The sequence below is a fragment of the Hyposmocoma kahamanoa genome, unplaced genomic scaffold (genome assembly GCF_003589595.1).
Source record: "Hyposmocoma kahamanoa isolate Upper Pololo Valley unplaced genomic scaffold, ASM358959v1 87, whole genome shotgun sequence".
Lineage (NCBI taxonomy): Eukaryota > Metazoa > Arthropoda > Insecta > Lepidoptera > Cosmopterigidae > Hyposmocoma > Hyposmocoma kahamanoa.
In genome coordinates, this window is record NW_020654422.1 from 4,841,761 (window position 1) to 4,866,647 (window position 24,887).

The 24,887-nt window shown below is 35.4% G+C and overlaps 1 protein-coding gene across 1 annotated transcript in view; it reads left to right on the top strand.

The window, feature by feature from the left end:
- Positions 1-24,887, top strand: part of LOC113235309 (transmembrane and TPR repeat-containing protein 1-like) — a 206,033-nt gene that overhangs the window by 99,094 nt on the left and 82,052 nt on the right. Inside the window, 1 exon segment of the mRNA XM_026470970.1 lies at positions 3,035-3,370. Within this exon segment, the coding sequence (XP_026326755.1) occupies positions 3,045-3,370 (326 nt within the window). The 5' untranslated portion in view covers positions 3,035-3,044.

The window sequence follows — 24,887 nt, forward strand, 5'->3', positions numbered from 1 at the left end:
GGAGTGGAATTCCCTGCCTGCAGACTTGTTCCCCGAACGCTATAACTTGGACCTTTTCAATGCGAGATTGAATAGGCATTATTTAGGTGTGCATGCTACATCCTCGACCTCATCGTCACTTTCCATCAGGTCAGATGGAGGTTAAATGCGCACTTATTTTTTATAAAAAAAACTGCATGGACAGTGAATTGTTTTTGTGTGGTCATAGTACGAATTTGACAGGTAATCCAACTTACAGGCTTAAATAGGATTGCTCTAAGAGTTCATAGTAGGCTCCCTGATTCTGTTCATAGGAGAATGGATGCCCCAATTAGTTCTGCTACAAGATGTTTTAAATTTTATTTTCGGTTTCGTGTACGTTTTTTCTTCTTTTATTATTTCATATTCCTATGTGTGCTTGTGGAAAGGTATGAAAGTTTTATCCATCTAACGTGTGAATACATAGAACCGACCCATTCCACCTTGAAAAATTAAAACTATAAAAAATATAAACTATATAAATAATAACAATATAAAATAATAACTATATAAAATATACTGTGTTGCCAATAATTAGAGAGGACCGCCTTATATTTTTTGTATGGTACCCTAAAAAGTCACTAATACTATTTACAAGAGTTAGTTCTTACCATTTCTTACAAGCCCTCTACTTAAGGCCCGTTATTTAACAAAGTGGAGTGAAGAACAGCTGTGTTTCAACAGCCAATAATGTTACTAATACCTGATTAATACATGGAAAAACGCTTAAAAAAGCAAGAAAACCTCTTTCTCTTTACTTAAAAAAACTGTAACCATAGTATAATTGGTGATGAAATACCCTAGCGGTAAATTTTTCGGAATTACATGTTATTTCATGCATAAATTTTAATTACAATGCCTGCAATTTCAGTCTCTTATTTCAAATTTTTTAAATAAATTTTAAAAGCATAACCTGCTCTCGCAAGTATGAAAAACGTTTAAAACTTTCATGAAAATTCCGATAACAATTTTTTGTTAAAAATTTTAATTTCAGTAAAATTCCTTTGGGAAAAAATTATATTAACGGAATTTCATTAATTAATAACGATATTTCCGAAATTAGATATTTGATACAGAGGGTGTAATTGTTAAGTGTGCTTTTGCGATTATTTCATAAATATAAAAGATATCAAAAACCTTTACTTTAAACTGACATCGAAAGTACGTCACTTAATTATTAAGCGTCATCAATAACTTTTGGAAAATAAAACTAGACCATATACTTACTTTGCAGCAAGTACTTACAAGAAGGAGCTTGTATATAATGAGGTCTCCCTTCAGTAGGCGATAATGGCCGCTGTACCGTTAGAATAATTGTTGTAACAAAGTTTCGATGTATCCTTTTTCTCCCAATTAGAATATGCCATTTTTTCACAATCACGTACGTTTTTAACGCAAATTTTAAACAGTGGCAGGAATGGAAAAAAGCGATAATTATTTTGAATTTTGAACGAACTTTAAAAAGTATGTTTTTTAGTTGTACTTGTATGTTGCTTTGTAGCCAGTGCAATTTATTGTAGTTTCAATAGATAATGGAATAAATACTTTAATTGGTATTCATTTCAAATGGTAAAATAATCAATCAACACGTGTAACTACTTGAAAATCATTATTGGTTGATAAGAAATTATGACATGTGATTAAGGTAACCACAATGAATGAATCCTAAGTTTTACAATAACTTTAGAGCGATTTGACCTCTTACCTATTTTTGCCGCCAAACAGTAATGTGAGCATTAATGTGTGTGTTAAAGGTGCTGCTGAAACAACAGACATATGGGACTTGTCAACAAGGTAACAGGCGCAGTGGCAGTGTCCCTCAGATTTTTGCAATTTAACGCTTTAAGTGGCACTGCAACTGCTATGGACAGGCGTATCGGTTAACACCAGCCACACAACATGTTCGTTTTGTCACTTTGTGTCATAAAAAAATTTTATGTTAAATTTCAAAGTTACCTATTAATGACGTATTACTTATTAGGTAAAGTGCGTTCAATATATATTCAAAGATTTTTGATATTCCTTATATTTACAGAATAATCACCTGGACATACTTAACGATTACAACCTGTATATATTTTTAGGTCGTTCCCTTATAATAATCAAAATTTTACGTTATATTTCCCTTTTAAAATTTCAAACGATCACGCAACCTCGTTGGACTAATTAGATATTGGGTTTCAGGCATACTGGTCTTTTTATAGCCAATAGTACCCTCACTGTAGACAGGTCCAAAGGTCGGCTATAAAATACATGACATAAAACATTGTACTGTTGAATCAAGTGTAAGAAATCCGCCCGTATGTCTGCATAATTTAGCCATAATACAGGCACTCATAATCTCTCGGCGTGTCGATCGGCCAGGGCAGGTAGCATTGAATACTATCATTGTATTTTACCCTACAATTAAATTAACAGTGTTTGCTGAGCTAATACCTTAGATTACTTTGTAACTACACTTAAGTTAAATGTAATGTGTATTTGTATTAGATGACGAGTGGCAGTGTACGGTAAAACTTGAACTGGTTTTTGGGGCACTGTACAATTATTATAACTATGTAAATTTTGTTATGTTTATAGTAAATAAAAAAAAATTACACTTTTTTAATAAAAAAAAGACCTCACAAGTTCGAGTAATTACATCTTTTTGCGAAGTTACATTGAAATCGATTACCGGAAAGTGCGCGAAACCGGATTGATCCCCTAGTTTGTCACTCTTAAAGGTGGAATATTTTCTTCACATTTAAATGAGACCAATACTGAAATACCAACTTTCCAACAAAAAAGAATCATCAAAATCGGTTCAGAAATGCCGAAGCAATCGCGTAACATACACAAAAAATTCAGTCGAAATGAGAACTTCTTCTTTTTTTGAAGTCGGTTAAAAACAAAGTTTAATGTTGCATCCGTAGCACTTCTCTACGGCGCACGTAGCACTGTGATACGTTATCGTAGCTTGCTACAAATTACAATACGCAAACGTCTACGACTCTGACAGCCTTCTTTTTTGTTCCAGATTATACCAAATGTGCAAATGTAAGAATGTGATGCTCAAAATTTTAGCCGCCAAAATGAAGAGGCGTTCTCTGCCGACGGTTCGTGAGGAAAAAAAAAGTATTTACATTAGTGACTTTGCAATTTATTCTATGGTGACAGCGACAGCAGTGTTGAGTTATATGAATAGTTTGAATGGAGAATTTGTACATGATGACATACCTGCGATTGTGACGAATGGTGACGTCACCGGGGAAAATTCCTTAAAACAGCTGCTGCTGGATGACTTTTGGGGAACGCCAATGGCTGACGCGAATAGCCATAAATCGTATCGGCCTTTGACAACGCTGTCTTTTAGGTAAGTTGTTGTTTTAAATATCGTTTACGTTTTAGTTTTTTTATGTTTTACAAGGAAACACATTGACGCAGAAACATGAATCACAGAAGTGACTAGTGATTATATGACTAGAGACTAGTGAATATTTTTAAGAATACCTCTTCAGCGTAGACAAATGTTACTGCAGTGTATATAATAACACTTTTTTAGTAGCAGTTTTTTAGTATTTGGTAGCAGTAGAGCTCCTTGTAAAAGAGTTTGTCCAGGGTAGTGCTGCCTATTTCTGCCGCCAAGCAGTAATGTCAGCATTACTGTGTTCCGGTTTTGAAGGTTAAGGATGCTGGTGAAATTACAGGCACATGGAACTTGTCAACTTACGTCTCAACAATTTAAAGCTCTGAGTGGCATTGTAACGGATATGGACAGACGTGAAGTTTACCATCAAGCGCACGACTCGTTCGTTCCATTACTTGATGTTATAAAAAAACACCAGCAAAGCAAAATAAATTTTTCGGAATGCTAATTATCAAAAAAGTCTCATTTAACGGTTCACCTGGTATATAACCCTGCGTGTTCCGGTATACAGGTATATAAGTACGTTAATACGTACCATTACTTTTTGAACTACATATGTTTTGCATCCCTTGTTTTTTGGGAAACGATCTTTTTAATTGTTAATTTCTTAGGTATTCATAGAACAAGGATTTTTTCTAGTTAAACACTCTCTATTGAAACACACAGAGAACGAGAGTGGGTCGGACTCGCGCTTCACGGTTCACACTTGAATTTCACATTTTATCTTTATGTTAAAAGTAACATTGAGACCATGTATAGTCACGTCGTTGAATTCTCATTGGGGTAGATAGAGACATCGCTTTCACGCTACCCTGACTAACATATCTTGCTTGACTAGCATTCTTCAGTCTTTTCATATATTTCCTTTTCTTCTTAATACACTTGAGCCCTTTCAAGAACATTCTTGATTTGATCTGAAAACATCCTTCATGTGCGTCCACTTCCAATGTTGCCTTCCATGTTGGTTCTTCATATCCCTTTCGCCGCTCTACTTTCATTGCGAATGAATGAGACTAATGAATTAGGGTTTTTCAACCATTAACGGTCAAATTCTATTGCGTCCGGACAGGTCCACCAGATTTCGAATAGTTATTACTATCGTCTATTATAGTCTAAAGTACCAAGAATAAATGGGCGTATATTTAAACGAATGAAGTAATTCAAGCGTCTTAAGTGTTGTAAGGGACGAGCAAATACAGGTTGACAAGCTCGCAAAAACCAGGGCCTCCCGTCCAAAGGTTGCCCCAACCATTTTTCCCTATAGTTCCACACAGTATTGCGGTATTGTGGTCTGTATACAATTGTATGTAAACCATATTGTATACATACGAGTGTGATTATTTTTATGCATGCAAAAAGCAAAGCCGGAAGAAACAAAACAAGCCCGTGTATCTCAGGACGAATGCGAATAAATGTTGAAACATTACGTCGCGTTATTTCTCGTCCCATTACGCCCCTGACAGAAAGTCACACATAAATCCTCTTGGAGCCTTGTATGCCTTTATTTATCAACGTATTCAGTATGAAGATGTTAATTTAATGTAAATTTAGGGGCGTTTTAATAAAAATGAGACTACATGGTGCAATCTGTTTGAATTATTTTACAATGCGGTTTTATTTGAGGAGTTATGTCTCTTGATCAGTGTACTATTGCCAAAGTACAAATATACTAAGTGCCATTTAGCATGTCAATAGCGATCATTCAGCCTTTCCTATTATAGTTGACCCTATTTGTGAAAGCGATACTCTCCAATGTTTCTATGCCTAGTAACGTGTGAAACGTATGTTGTCGTTAGCGTATGTGGTAGAAGTCACCTTGAGCTATACAAGACCTCTGGGATTTTAAACTTTTAATTAGTTTTATGTTAACAAAAGATGTTTAGTGAATATTTGCCCTTATTTTTTCAAAGATTATAATAATAAAAAACTTAACGTACTTGTATGTTAATTATTAAGCAGAACCTTCACTTTCAAAATCATATCATAGTCACCAATTTTATTTTTGGCAAAAATCACAAAGCAAACTAATAAAACAAATCAAAACGAAAGTTAGTAAAATAACACCAAAATTGAACGTGAATATTTCCAAAACTCGACCGAATGCTGACGTACTCTGAAGTATTATAGTATGTTTAAATATAGAACAAAATAACAGAAAGTGACGTGTTTCTATATTTTGTTATGGATGTTAAATGAAAATGTTGCCTTCCATGTATGTGTGTATTTTTAAAATTATAATGTTCAGGAAACTGAATTATTGTTATTGTACGCTGAGTTTTAAATATTAGTTTTAATGTGAAATATTGTCATTACATACACATAAATCATTAAAATAATAATTTATAAACTATTATTTTAATAATAGAAGCCGTGGTAGTAGATTTACCTACAGCTTTACATAGAGGTCGTGGGTTTGAATCCAGACTCGCACCTCTGAGTTTTTCGGAATTTATGTGCGAAATTTAATTTGAAATTTATCATGAACTTTTTGATGAAGGAAAACATTGTGATGAAACCTGCACGTCGAAGAAGGTTCACAACCCTCGAAAAACGTGTGAGGTCCCCAACCTGCATTGAGCCAGAATGGCGGAGTATAGTCTAAGTCCAGAAAACCAGTGCCCAGCTATGGGACGTATAAATGGGTTGATAATGATGATGTTAACGACATGTAAATTCACAGAAAGATATACCTCAATTTTTATTTTTTAACTTATATCTATGACTTTTATTATGTTATGGAAGCGATGTCAAAATTACAACAGATTTATAGGGATCGGCGATCGGTCGTTGTCGAATTGTGACAGGACAAACAAGTCATGCGCCTGTCCATAAAAGTTGCAGTGCCACTCAGAGCTTTAAATTGCAAAGATGTGAGGAGCAATGCCACTGCACGGGCGCAGTGGCATTGCTCCTCACATCTTTGCACCCCGAGACGTAAGTTGACAAATTGTCAATATGAAAAGTTGTAATTTCACCAGCACTCTTACCCTTCAAAACCGAAACGCACTAATGCTAACACTACAGCTTGGCGGCAGAAATAGGTACTTCTCTGGACAAACTCTTTCACAAGGAGCTCTACTGCTACTAAATTCAAATACTTAGGATTTTAGTCTTTCAAAATAGAGTTTTGCAAACCAACAGATTCAAGACCAAAAAGCACTTCGACGTGGAGATAGCAAATTCACGAATAACAATTAGTTGTTGAAAACATAGGTTTTGTCCACTCCGCTTGGTATAAAGAACCTTAAAGCCAGCAGAGCTGCGCACTTCCTTCAAAAACGTTAAGCTAAAACCGCAAGATAAATGATGTGACATTTTATACAGTGCTCGCATGGACAACGGCATATACCTTTGGACTTAGTATTTAAATTCAGCTCTGTCTCTTACTTCAAGACGGTCGAAAGTACAAAGCGTAAAATTGTCTTCAATTTGAAATGAAACTGTTTTTTCACATCTAAATCGAATACATTTGTTTTTTCAAACAAACCAAAAATTTCCGGCCAGGGCTGGTAGCTGTAAAGGTATCTAACTCTAAAACTTTCATAGATTTCTTATAGATGGCGCTACGACTTAAAAGTCGTTGAAAAATCGTCCAGGGAAGTACTACCTTACCCTTAACCTATTTAATTTAATCTTAACCTTACTTATTTCTGCCGCCAAGCAGTAATGTCAGCATTACTGTGTTCCGGTTTTGAAGGATAAGGGTACTGATGATATTACATGCGCATGGGACTTGTCAACTTACGTCTCAGGGTGACGGGCGTAGTGGTAGTGGCCCTCAAGTATTTGCATATTTAATGATCAGAATGGCACTATAACTGTTATGGACAGGCGTGTATCTTACCATCAGGCGCACGACTTCTTCGTCCCGTCCGCGTCACTTGACACACATTCACGTAATTTATGTCATGTAGTTCGTATTATTGTCTTTTTCTTTACTCTTCACTTGTGATCACATGTGGTTTTATTGTACCGACGAGGGCATGATTTTCGACTTCGGTCCGATAATCATTATAATTTTTTTATTACAAAAACAGCTCAAAAGTTTACTTACCCACTTTCGCTGTGTTCGTTATCGCGGTCTGTTCAACTATCCTCAACTAAACTAAAACGCATATGGAAGTCGTCATCAAAATGAATCATATGAGCCCAAATACAAGGTAGCTGTTGTACATTGTTGAGGAGTTCCTCTCATCTGTCTGCCATTTCCATCATCAGAACAACTCTAGGTTAGCATAACATTTTATGTTCATTGGAATTACATATGTCCTAAGTGTTATTGAAATCGCTTAGTAGAAAGCAGGTAAAATTGAGTAAATCGGATTCATGCCCTAATTTGCCATAAGAGCGGTTACACACGGTGATTTTTAGCAACGATGTAAACGCGATGCAAGTGCACGACTGCATCGATACAAACGCGCGATTGTATCGCTACATATGGCATTCATAGGCGATTGTATCGATGTAGTCGCGCATTTCACGAATGCACGTTTGCAACGCTGCCAAAAGTCGCCGTCTGTAACCACTCTTAGGGGTGGAATATTTTCTTCAACTTTAAGTGGTATCATTATTGATATAAATATTTTTTTCAAACAAAGTAATCATTGAAATCAGTTGAAGTAATCGCGTAATACACACACAAAAAATATTTATAAAAAATACAGTCGAATTGAGACCCTCCTGGTTTTTGAAGTCAGTTAAAAATAGTGTTATGAGATGTGTGGCAATCGCGAAAACGCAAAAACTTGATTTGTGTTCCATTTGTTTATAGCGTGTAAAACATAATCAGTCGACCCTGTAAAACATGCATTGTAGTGGCGTCGTCTAAATTATTTTTTGCATTATGTACATATTACGGAGTGCACCAAAAGGAGCCTCATCGCAATTGCCCACTATTCATATCCTCTGTACACCTGGCGTACCCTGGGCAATCGATGAGTACGTCATCTCGATTGGAAAATCCTTTCATCACAATGGCAAACACGTCCCACTCTTAGGCATGGCGGCTATTGCTAGTAATGCGGATAGCGGCAAAGCGTTCTGAGCCACAATAATATAGTGTATGTATGTGTATGTATGGACACCAGCCCGTTACACCAAGTACCAAGTACCAAGTAGTGTATGTCATCGATAAGATAAGAACGCAAATACTAGTGTAATATGTGCATACATGTACACACGTGTCTATAATATCAAGGCTGTCTCCCATTGAGGTAGGCAGATGGACCTCCACCCGGTGCGTTCCAGACAACCCTCTTCGCTACCTCCACTCTCATCAGTCTTTTCAAATACGTCCATTTATTCTTATTGCTTTTGCCTGACCTGGTTTAGGTAATACATACACAGACATATTCACAGAATAAATTCCCGAATTGGATGGATACTTTTTAAGCCTATTGAATATGATAAATTGCCAATATACTATTCGGTTGTAAGCCTATTAAATTACGCAAATGAAAGTAACTGTCTGCATTTATATCCCGTATAGTAAAAGCTCTATACATTTTAATAGGGTAGTAAACGTGTGATTGGATTAATTTCGTATTCTGTCATTTTGGTGTTAACTGCGTTGACAATGCTATCAGTCGTATTCCATTTTAATAAAAATATTTTGACCTGGTCAATGTGAATTTAGTCGCCATATATTGGAACAATGTAACGAAATTGTAATGAATTACTCTTGCTTTTTAAACCTCAGATAGAACATCCGTATTTAGTAGTGACATATCTTCGGTGTTTTGTAGGAAGGGCGAAAGCACCATTTCGAAAAATTTTCCACGGGAACTTGTTTTAGGTTTTGACGACTGTTTTAAAATATTTACGCCCTGTTTTAAATTCAATTTTGGTTTTAAAATTTTATTCAAAAGATTTTTTTCAAAAAATTCAACAGGATTTTAATATTGTAACAGTTGTGAAAAACTAAAACATAGCTCCCTGAGAAATCTTTCGAAACGCCGTTTCACCCTTTATAAAAAACACCTACGAATTATATTTTGTAGTAAAATATATAGGTATAGCGACCTAAATAGCTAAGCGCTCTGGAAGTAAGTGCGGTTCCAAGTTTAAATCCCGATAGTACCAATTTAAAAAAGTTTGTAATTTAGAAAACCAACTTTTTAAATTGGTTCTCTGTGTATTCTGAGGTTCATTATTTATCAAAGGAGGAGCTTTTTCCGAATAGCATTTCGTTATTGTAAGTTCACGACGCCGCGTAGTTAAGTCATTACTTCATAATTCTATAATACGTTTCTGCGCTGATGTATAATGAAAGACCAGACCAGACAACGGCACATCAAACTACACATTTTTGTTCGAAAATCGCCTCCAGTGCAACGGAACAAGATACGTCAATGTGTAGCTTGACGTGCTGGCGTGTGTACATTAAATTTGTATTGAATTGGTATTCAATTATTTTTTTGTGAAATTACTCCACTAGTTTGTTATAATTATTACACATACATACGTAGTACATGTTATAATATATACTACGTTTACGTACGTTACGTACGTTTTTGTGAAGTTTGTTTAAGAATGTATTCGGTTCAATTTGTACATCGTTTAACTACTTTGTGCACCATTACTGACCTTCAGCTAAAACTCGGTAGTAATTTCTAAGGTTGCCTGGAAGGGATCGCTGTCTAGCGATAAGGCCGCCAATTGTACCATTAACTATGTTTTCTTTTTTGTATTGTCACTGTTTTTATTTTGTGTGCAATATAGCTTATTCTATCCTATTCTATTCTAACTGTAATATGCTCATCAATAGAGTATGAGTATGACGTTAGAAATAGTCAGTTACTATGATTGTAAAATTCTTATATTTTTACAGATGGTATAAAAATGTATGTACACATGTTACCAATAACGTAGTAGATGCTTTGAAGCATACTCCAGTGTTCTGGATTTAATCCAAGTTAAAACAGGCTACAAATATCTAGACAGACGACACAGCTAAAAGCTTTAGCCTAGATTTCGTTCAGTTATAGAAATAGCACCCTTTGCTTTTGTTTTGGGAGAGTTCATAGGTACATAAAGCAAAACTTATTACTTTTTGATAAACACTGTCCAATATTGAGTATTTACCAGTTAATTATGCATTGTCGCGTATAAAATTACCACATCATGTGTGATATATTAATGAAAGATCAATATGTCAATCCTAAAAATATGTTCAACGCACTTCATGATACGGTCTCGTGCCTCTTTTATCCTGTTAACATTAACACCTGTGGGTCACCTGATGTCATTAACCCATCTTTCAGGTCTGGGGGCCGACCGCGTAGTAATGAGCAAGCGCTCGCTATCGCTCTCGCTCGCACACTTTTCATCCCTTGCTCCCACTCGCTGGCACTCGCGCTAACAATGATCTACTAGCTATCAACTGTAGAACTTATCCTTTTTAGTCAGGCGTTTTGAGTCTAACATTCATAGTGGCTGGCTTACATTGATCTACTAGCGTTCAACTACGCCCTCTCGTTCGCGCGCTTTGTATCCAACATTCACACTCGCTGGCACTCGTACTTACATTGATGTACTAGCTGTCAATTGTGGAACTCGTTCTGTCGTTCAGGCTCTTTGAATGTAATACTCGCACTTGCTGGCACTGACACGGGCACATGCTTACGCTCAACCACTAATTATCAATTTATGGAACTTATGTTCTCATTCAAGTTAATATTGGATTCAAAATTTCCACTTCCAGCAGGTGAGAATGTTGGATTCAAAATTTCATAGTTGCTAGTACACGCTTACATTGATCTATTAGGTGACAATTGTGGAACTTGTCCTCTCACTTGCGCGCTTTGAATCTAACTTTCGCACGTACTAACAATCGCACCCCCATCATTGTTATTGTGGAACTAGTCCTCTCGATCAGGCGCTTTGAAATTCGCATTTGCACATTTTTCTTTATGATACTAAGTAACGGGACGAACAAGTCAAGCGCCTGGTGGTAAGCGACACGCTTGTTTCGGTAATTCAGTTGGAGTAGTCACCAATCGAGGGAGAACTTTAACATCACGATTCAGTGTTTCAGTAATATGGGTCAATGCCATTGATATTATTTAAAAGGAATTGCTAAGTGTATAGTATATTATAGTTGGTTACAGCGGTGTATTATTGCACAAAGAATTTAAACTTTGAATGAACCATTCGACTAAGTAAGCATGGTCAATTTATTAAATAACCCCTCACTCAACCAAAAAAATAATTAATCAATTAATAGTTTAATAACCATGTGTAAATTAGTCTAAAATTGTTTCTAAAGGGACTGATACATCAAAAGCTTCAATAATAGTGGATAAAATTGAAATCCGTGACAGAGTATCCAAAATGCTGACCGAAGTCCTTCTTTGCATGGTTATGATAACATTTGTCGGGCTAACTATATGCCCTTGGTCTCATAATTGGATCATTTTTTTCCCACACTTTTCCAAAGCCATTTTGCATGTAATCATGCCGCCTTTCAATCATCATCATCATGCAAACGTTCATCAATTTGCAACGAAGTCTTGCAATTGAAGTAAAACAGGAAACATTTGCGTATTTAATATTTTAGGGACAACAAAAACTTATTATTGTCGTATGATTTTGTGTAACGTAGTAGTGCGTGACATGTTATAACGGATGTTATGGCACATTTTTATAGTGTTATGCTTCGTAGCTCCCAAAATTCTACTAATGACGGAAATGGCAGTCATATTGTTTATATTGTACGATTATCGAGTATATAACCAGAATATACTCGATGTGCACGATCGACTGCAAAGTAAGGTTACCAGAGGCACAAGTTTGGAATAAAGTTTATTTTTAGAATGCTATGAGTTAACTGCATCCTAATACGTTTATTTGGAATAAAAAATGATTACCATTAAACCAAAGATCGTACCAATAACAAGTTTAATCGATACATCACTATTCTACTGTATTGTCCGCTTAATTACCTATTATAGTTCGCACAATTGATTCGCTATTGTCCCGTCGCATCCGATATGATTTTGGATTATGCTCAACTCATGATGACTTCAAGTTCCTGTCGTATTTATATTGAAGTAAAGAGATGATAAAGAGGGAGAATATTGCGTTATGATAGGCCATCATCATGATCATCGTATTTTTTAATAATATCGAATGATAAGACGAACAAGTAGTCCACCTGATGGTAAACTACACGCACGCAATCTATGTAGGAGATCTGAGGGCACTGCCACCGCGCCCGTCGCCCTGAGATATAAGTTGACAACTCCTATGTGCCTGTAACTTCACCATCACCTTTACCCTTCAAAACCAGAACACAGTAACGCTAATTACTGTTTGGCAACAGAAATAGATAAGGTCGCAGTACTCAAGGAGCTCTACTGCTAATAAAATTTAATAGACAGGCCTTACGCTGATTTAAATGTTTTACACAAATCTGTGCTTTTTCAAAGTCCATGTACTTCAAACAGGATTTTATAAAACTATTTTTTAAATTTCATAAGGTACTAAGTATAAACACACAACGCTTTGAACCTATATTTTAAATGGCGTCAAACCAGGAATATTGTGAAAGTAACAAATCCAAACAGGGACTCTGGAAAGCCATTTTATATGTAAAATACTTTGAAATCGCTCGTGCACTCAAATATATACACACGTATACACACGTACATACACGTCCTCTCGGCAAAGTAATTATGTAATATATGCAATGTAACTTTGTTGTAATTACACAATGCATACTATGATTCCTTATCTAGATCTTGAATATAATATGCGTTCGCTTTATTTATTCTATATTACTTAAGCGTCGCGGGCTTGAATAATAATACGATGAAAATAAAAGTTAACATAAAATGGCAAGAAGTACACGTACCTATCTGATAATAAAAGATTTTGTTACAAAACCGGATATACGGGAAATCCGTTCGTGATGTTCAAAGAATTTTTAATACAGAAGGAAAAATATTAATAATATTATTCTGCCCATCATTTCCTTTTGTGTCTTACTATTTGCGGTATATTGTTTTAGATATTTCGTTTTATGAGAGGTAGAGTTGTGCTGCGGTGAAAGAATTTTTAATATAGAAAAGGTTGTCATGTTTGTACCAATATTGTGTTTAAACTTGTTGGTTTCCGGGAAATAGTTTTGTGGAAAACTTTGTACAATGTACGTCAGTGTTTATTAAATAAAATGCTGTTTAAAAAAACAGTGAACCACTTACTTGCGCTTAGTAAACAAATGTCTTGAAAGAACAATTTAGCATTTTTACCTTTATTCACGTGCTAGTCATCAGTAAGGAGGCTAATGTCCTTTATACTAGAAACACAGGGATAGATATAATAAACCCTTACCATAATATAACCTTACTCTCGGTGTTTCAAAACAGTTTTACGCGCCATGGGCATGGGTTGAAATCTCGGAGGAAGAATAAAAGTTTATGCCTTGGTAAGAATCCGTAACTAGTTGATTATTCAACTAGTGAGTTCAAAATACAAACATGTTCACCATGCAAATTAGCGGATCAACATATTGCACCTTCTAGCTACCAGCAGATCATCTGACCACTCACAAGGTGGATTGACGACCTTGTGAAGGTTGCGGGAATCCACTGGATCCAAGCGGCGCTGGACAGGTCATTGTTGTGGCATTGTTTGGGGGAGGTCTATGTTCACCAGTGGACGTCTTTCGGTTGAAGTGATGATAATGATGACCTTCTAACTAAAGCCCTACCTAAACTTTCTGTCAATGTCCATGACATCGGATAGGCTTTTCGTCATCCAGTATGAGACCCTACACAGTAGTATGCCACATCAGTTGACTGATTGTCTCCTTAACCAATACGAAGCCACGTACCTACTTACGCATCTACGTTAAGTACTATTTCACCGTGCTATTTACGGATAACCTTCAGTGTCTTCTTAGATACAAAGAAAAACAGTAGGTCCTTTAGCCATTAGGATTTTGATGGAGGAAAACGTTATGACACAGAGACGCGCCAGTCCCATCTGATCCATCACATCCACTTTGTTTTGCACAAATGCCAAGAATTGTTTCAACTGCTGCCCTTAACGACTTTTAAGGTCATTGATCTCCTGCCAAAACAATAAAGCTTAGAGTGTTGTTGAGTATGCGTGCGAGTTCAATGACATGTCACGCGGTACCTATTTATAGGTAGGAAATTTTAATAGTAATATTTTTTCCTATAATTACGTATAATAGTAAGTAGGTTATTTTGTAAAAATAAAGAACTATTTGTTAATTAAGGGGTATAATATAGCCATATCCGGAACGAAGTTCATAAAAAGCTCCACCCAGTATTTTCAATGGGAATCTTCAGGACTATTCGCACTGCTATTACAATAGTGTCGTAGATAGGGGAGAGCGGGGCTGAACGTTCCGATTTTCAAATAAGTTGAAGTTTTATATTGAAAATGAAGACTTTGATTGTTAACATGTGGAAATATTGAATAAGTGTTTATCGCTTTTTGTAATAGTATAGTCACTTCTACTAATATCTCAATAGACTTTTTCATAGAGGCAAATTTTTGACAAATTTTGGAGCGGAACATTCAGCCCCGCTTTGGGGCGCGTTGTTCCGCCTTTGAAGTAAATTGTTCCCCCTAAATTATGACAGGATAACAAGGATTTTCTTAAATAAAACCACTTTTTTTATAATTGTATGTATGTAATGTTTATATCATGCACAACTAACTTAAAAAAAAACAACTACATTCTTATTCATCTGTAATATTATTCATAGCTCATTTCTTCATCTTCTTCATCAGACTCTGTCATCTTGTCTAAATATTTGACATGAGCCCGTTTGTAGTTTCGCATCCTTAAAATAAAGAATAATGGTCACAAGAATTTTAAGTATGATTGCAGGTCAATTGAGGTAGTTGTTGTGAGGCAAAGTAATAGAATCAATGAAAAAATACTCAAACAATAAGATTCCTTACTAATGTCACTGCAATTTAGAAAAGTTACGTGTGAATCGGCCCATAATGAACAAAGACAGACCAATAAATGGAAACAAAAAAAAATGTACCTTCGTGATATTTTGACAGCTCCACGCACATAGACACACTTCCGTCGTCTCTGGAGTAACTGAAATGGCTGCCGGCAATGCTCATCACCTGACGCTTTAACGACGTGCTTCACATGTATTGCTATATATTTTTCTTGCAAGTTATTGCTGTGAGAACAACTTACCCTGGGAACTACCAGACCCGGTCTCCCCTACTGAAAAATACAAAATGAATCTTAATTTGAATACTTTATTATTTTTTATTTATACATAATACTTAATTATTCATTTATATATTAGAATATACATTATACTGGATTCATTCAGTATTATCTTTACATCATTTTCAAATCGTGTTTTCTCCATTTTGAGTTACGACACTTCTGTAATAGCAGTGCGAATGTTGACGCTGCATTGCAATCTCAGGTAGATAGCTTTTTCTTCAAGCAATCTTCAATGCGGGCTTCGGTGACTCCCAATGCGATGCGATCTATTGTCATGGATTGATTATACAATATTGTTTGTGTTTCATTCAATTTACTCGTAGAAAAAATATTGTATGCAATCATTACATAGGTCTTAAAATCGCGTACCTATTACACGATACTCGACTTTAAGAACCCTCATTATACAACAATTGTTCAAAATACGATTATTCCTTAGAAGTGCCACCTAAGTCTTAGTTATTAGATGTTCAAATGTTTTTTTAATAACACTAAGTGACGGGACGAACAAATCTTGTGGTAAGCGATATGCCTGTGCTTAACAGTTGCAGTGCCACTCAGAGCTTTAAATCAAAAAGATATGAGGGGCACTGCCACTGCGCCCGTCACCCTGATATTTTAATTGACAAGTCCCATGTGCATGTAATTTTACCAGCACCCTTACCCTTCGAAACCGGAATGCAGTAATGTACACATTACTGCTTGGCGGCAGAAATAGGTAAGGCACTACTTCCCTGGACGAATTCTTTCACAAGGAGCTCTACTGCTACTAATTCATATATATGTATCTTACGTCTTATATAAATTCATATATTAGACTTTTTTGATTGTACACTAAATGAGAAACGTGTAACTAAAGATTTATTATTCGGATAATAATTTTATGATTGATAAAATGGAATATTGTAAATCTTACTTATGACGACCTCATTGACCTTGGTGACGATGGTGATCACTGTGGGCACTGAATGCGAAGGTCTCTGGTTCATTCCCGGTAAAACCAATTTGGGACATTAACTTTTCTGATTTGATTCTGATCTGGGTGTTTTGGGGAGTGCTCCAAAGTGTATTCCGTTGCTCTGATCATGGCACAGGAAATTCTCCAGTTTGAAACCAGGCAATAGGTGTGTGGTATGTGTGTGTGCACATTATATTGTATGTATATTATATTATAACAATATCATCTTCTTTCATTGGGATTATTTAACTGCCTCCGTGGCCGAACGGTTACCATGCCGGACTGCCACGCAGAGGTCCCAGGTTCGATTCCCGGGCCGGGAGAAATACTTGTATGGCCTACATTTATTTCTCTCGTAAGTTTGGGTGTAATTTGTGGTTGTCTATGTGTGTGTCCATGGCACCCGCGACACAGGGTTTCCCTAGTGCGGGGCTATGTTGATTGTGAGCGTTATATTATTTCATTCCATATACCCCAGAGCTAGTTGTTCTTACGAAAATTCATTTGAATTCAGGTCTTGGCCAATTTTTTGTTTATTTCATGACTCTGGAATGTTCTTGCCATAGACCTACGTGTTCTCAAACATTTCTGCTGAATTTAGCTTCTTATGACTATTATATGAACTAGCTGGTAGCGTTACTTTATCCGCTCACGCGATACATGCAGCCTTAGACGCATACCACACCTAGAGGTGCCGGTGATGATTTTATACCGATTTATCGGATATCGAAGTTATAACAGGTTAAAGAACTAATACTATTTGCTATTTCGGTATCTAGCAAACCATAAAGTTTTTAATGCCAGGGTCTGTCATTTAAAAAAAATAAACAACTTCAAAAATACGTCACGACAATCATGTGTGTTATTGTTTGGGCTGGTGATTTCGGTGTTTATTTATTGAAAACATACCGTAAGCAGCGTTTTTTAAGTTTACCCTGAATATAAATGTTTATAAACTATATTTTAAGGATTAATTTCATAGTAAACGTTAGAACCACTCAAACGGAATATTATCGTAATTACCCAAGTACACCAAAAATTTCATTAGTGCTTTTTAAGTGCAGGATTTGCGGTGTATTACTGCATTTTATTTGAGATGTTTTTGTTGTAGCACGGAGGATATTTATTAAGCAATGCAGAATAATAACTTTTATTTATAAAAACTTGTATTTAAACTGAATCCTTTTCTAATTTGCGAAACCAAATAGCCGCCATTTTGCGGTAGGATGAGCGCATCGCGTGAGCGGCTATGTCATGATCAGTGATGTGGTGTGAACACACAACATTCATCATCACATTCAAAGTAACCTTAACAAATTTATTACCCAAACAGAAGACACCGTAACACTTCCCATTTTTATGACCACACGTGCAAAAGTCCAACATAAATATAATATTTGAAAGTGCGAACGCAGCAAGATAAGGGGTGCGGGTACTCTTTTGTGTTGGTCGCACATGTCTGGCTTTATCATAATTTATTAGTGTCCAGCAGGTATATTGCCGCGGTTATCTTTGATACCTAGGTGAGGGGGAAAGCGGTGTGGTTGCCAGGTTTCCGTAACATCACCCTTATACACCCTGCGCGCGGACTTAATTGCCAAGAGAGGCGAATTTGACAGTTTCTCGTTTTGTGTAGACGCCACCATCAAATAATACGTTACTAATGACATTTTGTTAGTATCATTAAGTATTATTACTATCAACTTTAAGAGACAATAGTACTCAATAATATGAACATTGAACAGGCTTTGTCAAATCGTAATCGTCAATAACACTTCGTTACAAATTTGTAATAAAAATTAATTACCCTTTTCAACTGTCTGTTTCTTTTTATTTATACTTCGTGTAGTAAGAGTTTTTTACCAATTTCTAGGATTAATTGTAGATTATGAGCTGAATTGGAAACAACAAACAGAGAAAGTGTGCACCAAAATAAATAGATTTGTTTTTGCTCTGTATAAATGCACAACAATAACAGCGTATTTTGCGTAATTAGAATCAGCACTCAGATAGGGTCTTATTATTTGGGGGAATGGCACAGACTTTGGGATAGCTTTCATTGCTCAAAAGAAGTGTATACGAGCCATCTGCAACTTTGCACCAGATGCATTATGTCGCCCCCATTTTAAAACGCTAAAAATATTAACTCTGCACTGTTTATACATACTCGAAGCTAATAAAAATAATTTTATTCGGTTGACGATTTTTTCAAATTTAAAGACTGATCCGTATCGATGCATATATTAATCTTGATTTAGCTTATCTAATGTATTAATGAACTTATATTATAATCTATTTTATTATTTTATTTGCATGCTTTTGCCAAGACTAAATTGAATTCAGTTGATCAATTTCATTTTAACACCAACATTTATAATGTACCTGCCCTATTTGTAGCGAATAAATGAGATTTGATTTAAGAATACGTACTTATTTATTTTTGTAACATGTATAATTCTTTAGGTACGGCTATTAATAAAATAACTAAAAAGGAAACGTCCAGTATAAACAATATTCAGCTATTCCGTATACAGAAGGCAGAAAACATTTTATATGAAATAATATTCCGGAACACGGTCACCACTTGAAAACTGGTACCGGAAGACGCACTGTGGGCAGACCACCTACAAGGTGGATCGATGACCTAGTGAAGGACCTAGCGACTTAGACTAGAGTTGCAAGCAGCACAAAAAGCGGTCGTTGTGGCATTCTTTGGATGAAGCCTAAATTCAGCACCGGACGCATTTGGCTGAAATAATGATGATGTGGATATTTTTCTCGGATTTCACAAGGATTCTCACAGTAAATGTGGTAGATGTTATGATTACTATCATCTCTTTAAGTAAACGACCCTAAAATAATGTCACCCTGTATACTCAGCAGCTGAATCACCTAAAACCAAATATTGAAGTAAAACTGTTTTTGTATTCAAAAGAATTTTATGCTTCTTTTACATTTTTTAGTTCAGTAAAGCGAATTATTTCTAGTTATAGACGCGAGTAGATCTGAAAGCAATTTTCTAAAAATAATCTGCATAACTATTTTGTTATTTGATTAAAATTATTAAATAAAACATGACTCAACTAAACGCTGTCTGATTTTGATCTATAAATTAGTTCTATGAGGTATCTATTCCGTACAATAACAAAATTATTCCCCTAATTAGAAACATTTTCTGTCCTTTGAACCTACACTAACATTAATTCTTCGTATCGTATTAATAAGTTATTTCGCTCGAGGCGCAAGTTGCGAACTTCTCAGTCGAAGTTATAACTTTTTCCTTCTAATACAGCAAACATGATATTATTTGTAACTAGCTATTCGATACGTGAAAGTGAAACTATAGATTGAGATCTTATATAATTCATTTAATCTGTGTACAATTATAACCCTTTCAAGCTATGTTGAGCATTTCGATGACGTTATCGAATTCAGTCCAAGATTCAAGATAGATAATGTCCCACACGCTCTTTTCGAGAAAGACGAGAGCGGCAGACGTAGTAGGTGACAGTGTATGATCAAAAGTACGAAATCAGTTATCAGATCGGTCTTGTGCGGCCGTTCCCAAAAGGATGCGACCCGTAGATGCCTACTGATAGCTGCGTTGATTGTCTACCATAATCAAAATTCGGTCGGAGTAGTCACTATTCGAGGGCGAATATTAACATCGCGATTCAGTGTTTGCATAATATGGGTCAATATCATCTATATTCATTTGAAAGAACTAGAGAGTCTATATATAGCATATTCTACTTTATAATTGGTCATGGCAACGTGTTTCACAAAAAAAAAACTTTGAAAGACCGTTGGACCAAGTAAACATAATAAATTTATTGAATAAACCTCGGCCAACCATAAAAATCATTTTGTATGATGGGACTAACAAATCGTAAACCTGGTAGTAAGCTTCAGCCTATCCGTGACAGCTTCATTGCCACTCAGAGCTTTAAATTGAAAAGATCTGAGGAGCACCGCCACTACATCCGTCACCCTGAGGCATAGTTGACAAATCCCATATGCCTGTAATTTCACCAGTACCCTTACCGTTCAAAACCAGAACGCAGTAATACTGACATTACTGCTTGACAGCTGAAATAGGCACGCTGGCAATACTTCCTCCGACGAACTCTTTCACAAAGAGCTCTAGAGCTACCTAAAATCTACTAAAGTCTTATATATACAAAGTAATGCTTGCGATCAGTAACTGAACTATTATTTTGTGAATTTACTTCACTAGTTTGTTATAAATTATTAATACAAAGATTCGATCCGGCTGGATTGGAACCAACATCTTCCAGCAAACTATATGGTGTCGCTACGGCAAAAAAGTCATTAAAAACCAAAAACAAAGATCTGCAACAAGCACAGAAAAATTCGTAAGATCCGCTAGTTTGTTCCGTGTCTTAGTTGGCATAGCGTCTAGCACTTTCTGGAAGACATTGGTCCAAATCCAGCCAGATCGAAGGAATTTATTCAAAGTGTTCGTTCTTTGTATTAACACTAATAAATTCTGATAACCTTTTGTGTTAGTAATTGTTTAGGAATGTGTTATTTATTTTCATGTATTGCCTGCAGACATTGGTGACTATTTCTCAATAATCATGGTGTTATTTTGTGTAATGTATTTTTAGTGTATGTTTTTTATAACTCCACATTAGCTGATGACAGCCCAATGCTCGTCATAGGTCAAAAATAAATTCTCTGTCTTACTTGCTAATCGAAAGGGCAGTAGGGACGCTCCGTGCCCGGAAATGAAGCTCCAATATGAAACCCAAAAGTTAACGTAACTATGCTATCACTGATAATATCTACGAGAATGGGGCCTCAAGACACGTGTAGATTTTACTAATGCTCTATTTCAGAGGTAGAATCGATACCTGGAAGCTCCATTCTCGTAGACAACTTGTAAATGAATCGAATGTACAGAACAACCAAATTCGACTGTGAATTTCGAGACCTCTCTTAAACAGGTATGTAATTCATCAGAGTGAAGTTTATGGAGTATTAAGTGACAAAGATTAATATCGCCAATTTATACGGGCGCTGTTGGGAGCGAGCGGCTCTTTAATTTGGTCGGTGTGGTTATGTCTCGACGTCTATTTATCACTCCAATACTGGATGTAGATAATTTAAAAGCAGTAAGTCTACTTGGAAATGAAACTACTTTTTTCAGATCTAAATCATAAAGAATGATGATGAAAGCTGGCCCAATAATTATAAAATCAAGAAAGATACGTTCATACACTTCGCTAGTATAATTTTACGTTTTAGTTTATGCCTAGTTATCAATATATTTTTGAATATTTTTAGAAGACTGGAATAAAGAAATTGTAACGAAATGTATTTTAAAATAAATGCAAGAACACAACACAATTGATAAGGTTCCATTACAGACTAAGTAACGTTCTTGTATGTACGTTTCATTTGAAACATGATTGAATGTTTACCTACCTAAAGTATTGGTTATTTTATGGTACACACATAATACATGAAAGCTATAAATACCTATAAATACCTAATCAAATAATCAATTAAACAGTAATTATATAAAATAAAAAATAAAACACAATGTTAAATAGAATACCATCGTGAGACTCAGACATATTAACGAAAATAACGGATAACTCACGTATTTAAGTTGAATTTTTGCTCGACATGTTTCGAACCAATTCGTGGTCCTTAATCATGAGATTTCGCGGCGGTGACTCGACAGTTTCCGTCGTGAGTGATACGTGAGTTATTCGTTATTTTCGTTAAAACACAACGTTAAAACACAACAAACAAAATATTTAGACAATATATAAATGAGAGATAAAAGGTTAGCAAAGGAACGTTTTGACTAGAGGCCTCTTGCCAATGTCAATGTTACATTGAGACTGAGAATAAGTGTGACCATTTGTGGCAGATTTCTACCATTTGGGCAGATTTAATTTTTATTCATTTTCTTGGGGCAGAACATGTTAACGTTTTGTTAAATGTAGCAGAATTTGGCAGATTTGGGATTATTCATCATCAAACTAAGGCTCTTTAATGAACGTCGTCAAAAACCCTAGGTCACAAAATATACGGGATGCCGCGATCCTTCTTTAATAGCAGTTCTTGTGAAAAAGTTCGTCCAGGGAAATATTGTTACCTTACTAGTTTTGCTGTAATGTGAGCATTACTGCGTTCCGGTTTTGAAGAGTGTGGGTGCAGGTGAAATTATCATCTTAAAAAGACTTATGCCCATGAAAGTTGTCGTAGGACACATATTTGTTACAAACAAACCTGATCCTTGTTTCGGAATTCCTTTCTACAACAATGTTATACATGTTTTGTGTATGTATGGCAATTATATAATATGCAATTTTTTTTATATCTAGGATATGTCCTAGATCTCCTCCTCTTCATCTCATCCTCAATCAAAGCTTACCACAACATACAATAGACAAACACAACAAGTTATTTATATAGATATTTAATTTTAATTAAAATATATTTCATATCAGGCGTACAATTATAGTTGGAATATGTCGCACCTTTTTGTTCCACCCTATATGGAACATAAAATACATTACGAGGTACTTAGCACTGAAATAGCAGAATGATTGTATTACAAACTTGCTGTTATCGCGTATACTGTGACCGGAGGTTCCAATTGCCTGAAGCGGATAAATAACTCTGCTCGGAATTTCGTCTTAATAAAACTGACCATCCGTATTAAAAAGTGTTTGTTTACATTGAATCATACTTAATCAATATAATAACATAAATATTTGTGGATATTTACAACAAAGTAGCCGGTTCATGTATCAATTTTATATGGAACATAGCGTAAAGTAACAAGTCTTTTTTATAGGAAATGAAACTACTTTGCCGAATTTAAATCGCGTATATTTGTTTTTTCAAGCAATAATTAATAGAACTTAATAAAAATTCGTTCAATAAAATAATTTCTAAAACTTAACGTAGCGTAAATTGGGATGTTTTCTTTGTAAAATTAAAAATAAGGTATTTAATTAATTGTAACTATAGTGAAAAAATAGGGTGGTTTGCATCAATATTAGACATAACTCGAAGACTGCCTCGGTCGAAGACTATAACACCTCAGTCAACCGTGACCATGGGACCTGTAAAGGACCTGTAAAGTTGTTTGAAAAAACAAATATACGCGATTTAAATCCGGAAAAATAGTTTCATTTCCTATGTGTAACAATCGCGAAAACTAAGAACTCGATAAGTCTTTTTTATATTACTTAATCATTATTTTTCGTTTTGCAAATGGAGCTTAAATTTAACGTTTGTAAGTATTACTTAATGTAATGACTTAATTTTAAGACTAATTTGGTACATAATACCACAATATATATTTTTTAAATAGATTGGTAATATATATGGGTATATATGGGTAGAATTATATTATTATTAACTTGAATGTAGCCCTAAAAACTGTATATAAACTGACAGCTGGTTCAAAATGAGTTTTAATGTAGTAAAAATTATAAATTTACGGTGTAAAACCTTTAAATAATTTTTACTAGTTTTACAAATCACTAAGGAAAAAGTCGCAAAAGGTAGTCTTACATTTTTTGTTTCACAATTTTTGGTTTCAAGTCTCAGGTGTTTTATTTAATTGGAGGGATTACGTTTCTTTGATAGAATCGAAGAATAGAAAGCTTTTGTCGTTACTTTCCCATAGCTCTTTTTCTGATCTCCTCGCCATTCCGTGAATAGAGGTATTTACTGATCACCTCACAAAGTCGGACAAGGTCTTTTTTTTTATGCGTGTATTGAGTCAGCTTTTTCTTTTTTTTATCCTATCAAGTGACGGGACGAACAAGCTGTGCTGATGGTAAATTACACGCGTGTCCATAACAGTTGCAGTGCCACTCGGAGCTTTAAATCGCAAAAATCTGAGGGACACTGCCACTGTGCCTGTCACCCTGAGACATAAGTTGGTAAGTCCTACGTGCCTGTAACTACACCAACACCCATACCCTCCCAATCAGGAGCGCAGTAATGCTCAAGTTACTGCTTGGCGGCAGAAACGGGTAAGGTAACAGTACTTCCCTGGTACTTCCAAACAAAAAATAATAATAATAAAAAAGAAAGAAAAAATAAGAAAAATTAAAAAGATATTAAAAAAATAAAAAATATATAAATAAAAAAGGAAAGAAAAAGGAAGAGGAAAAAAGAGGGAAAAGGGAAAGAAAAAATAAAATATGTTATATAATAACATAACATAAATAAAAATATAGTATTAAGTAAAAATATAGTATTAAGTAAAAATATAG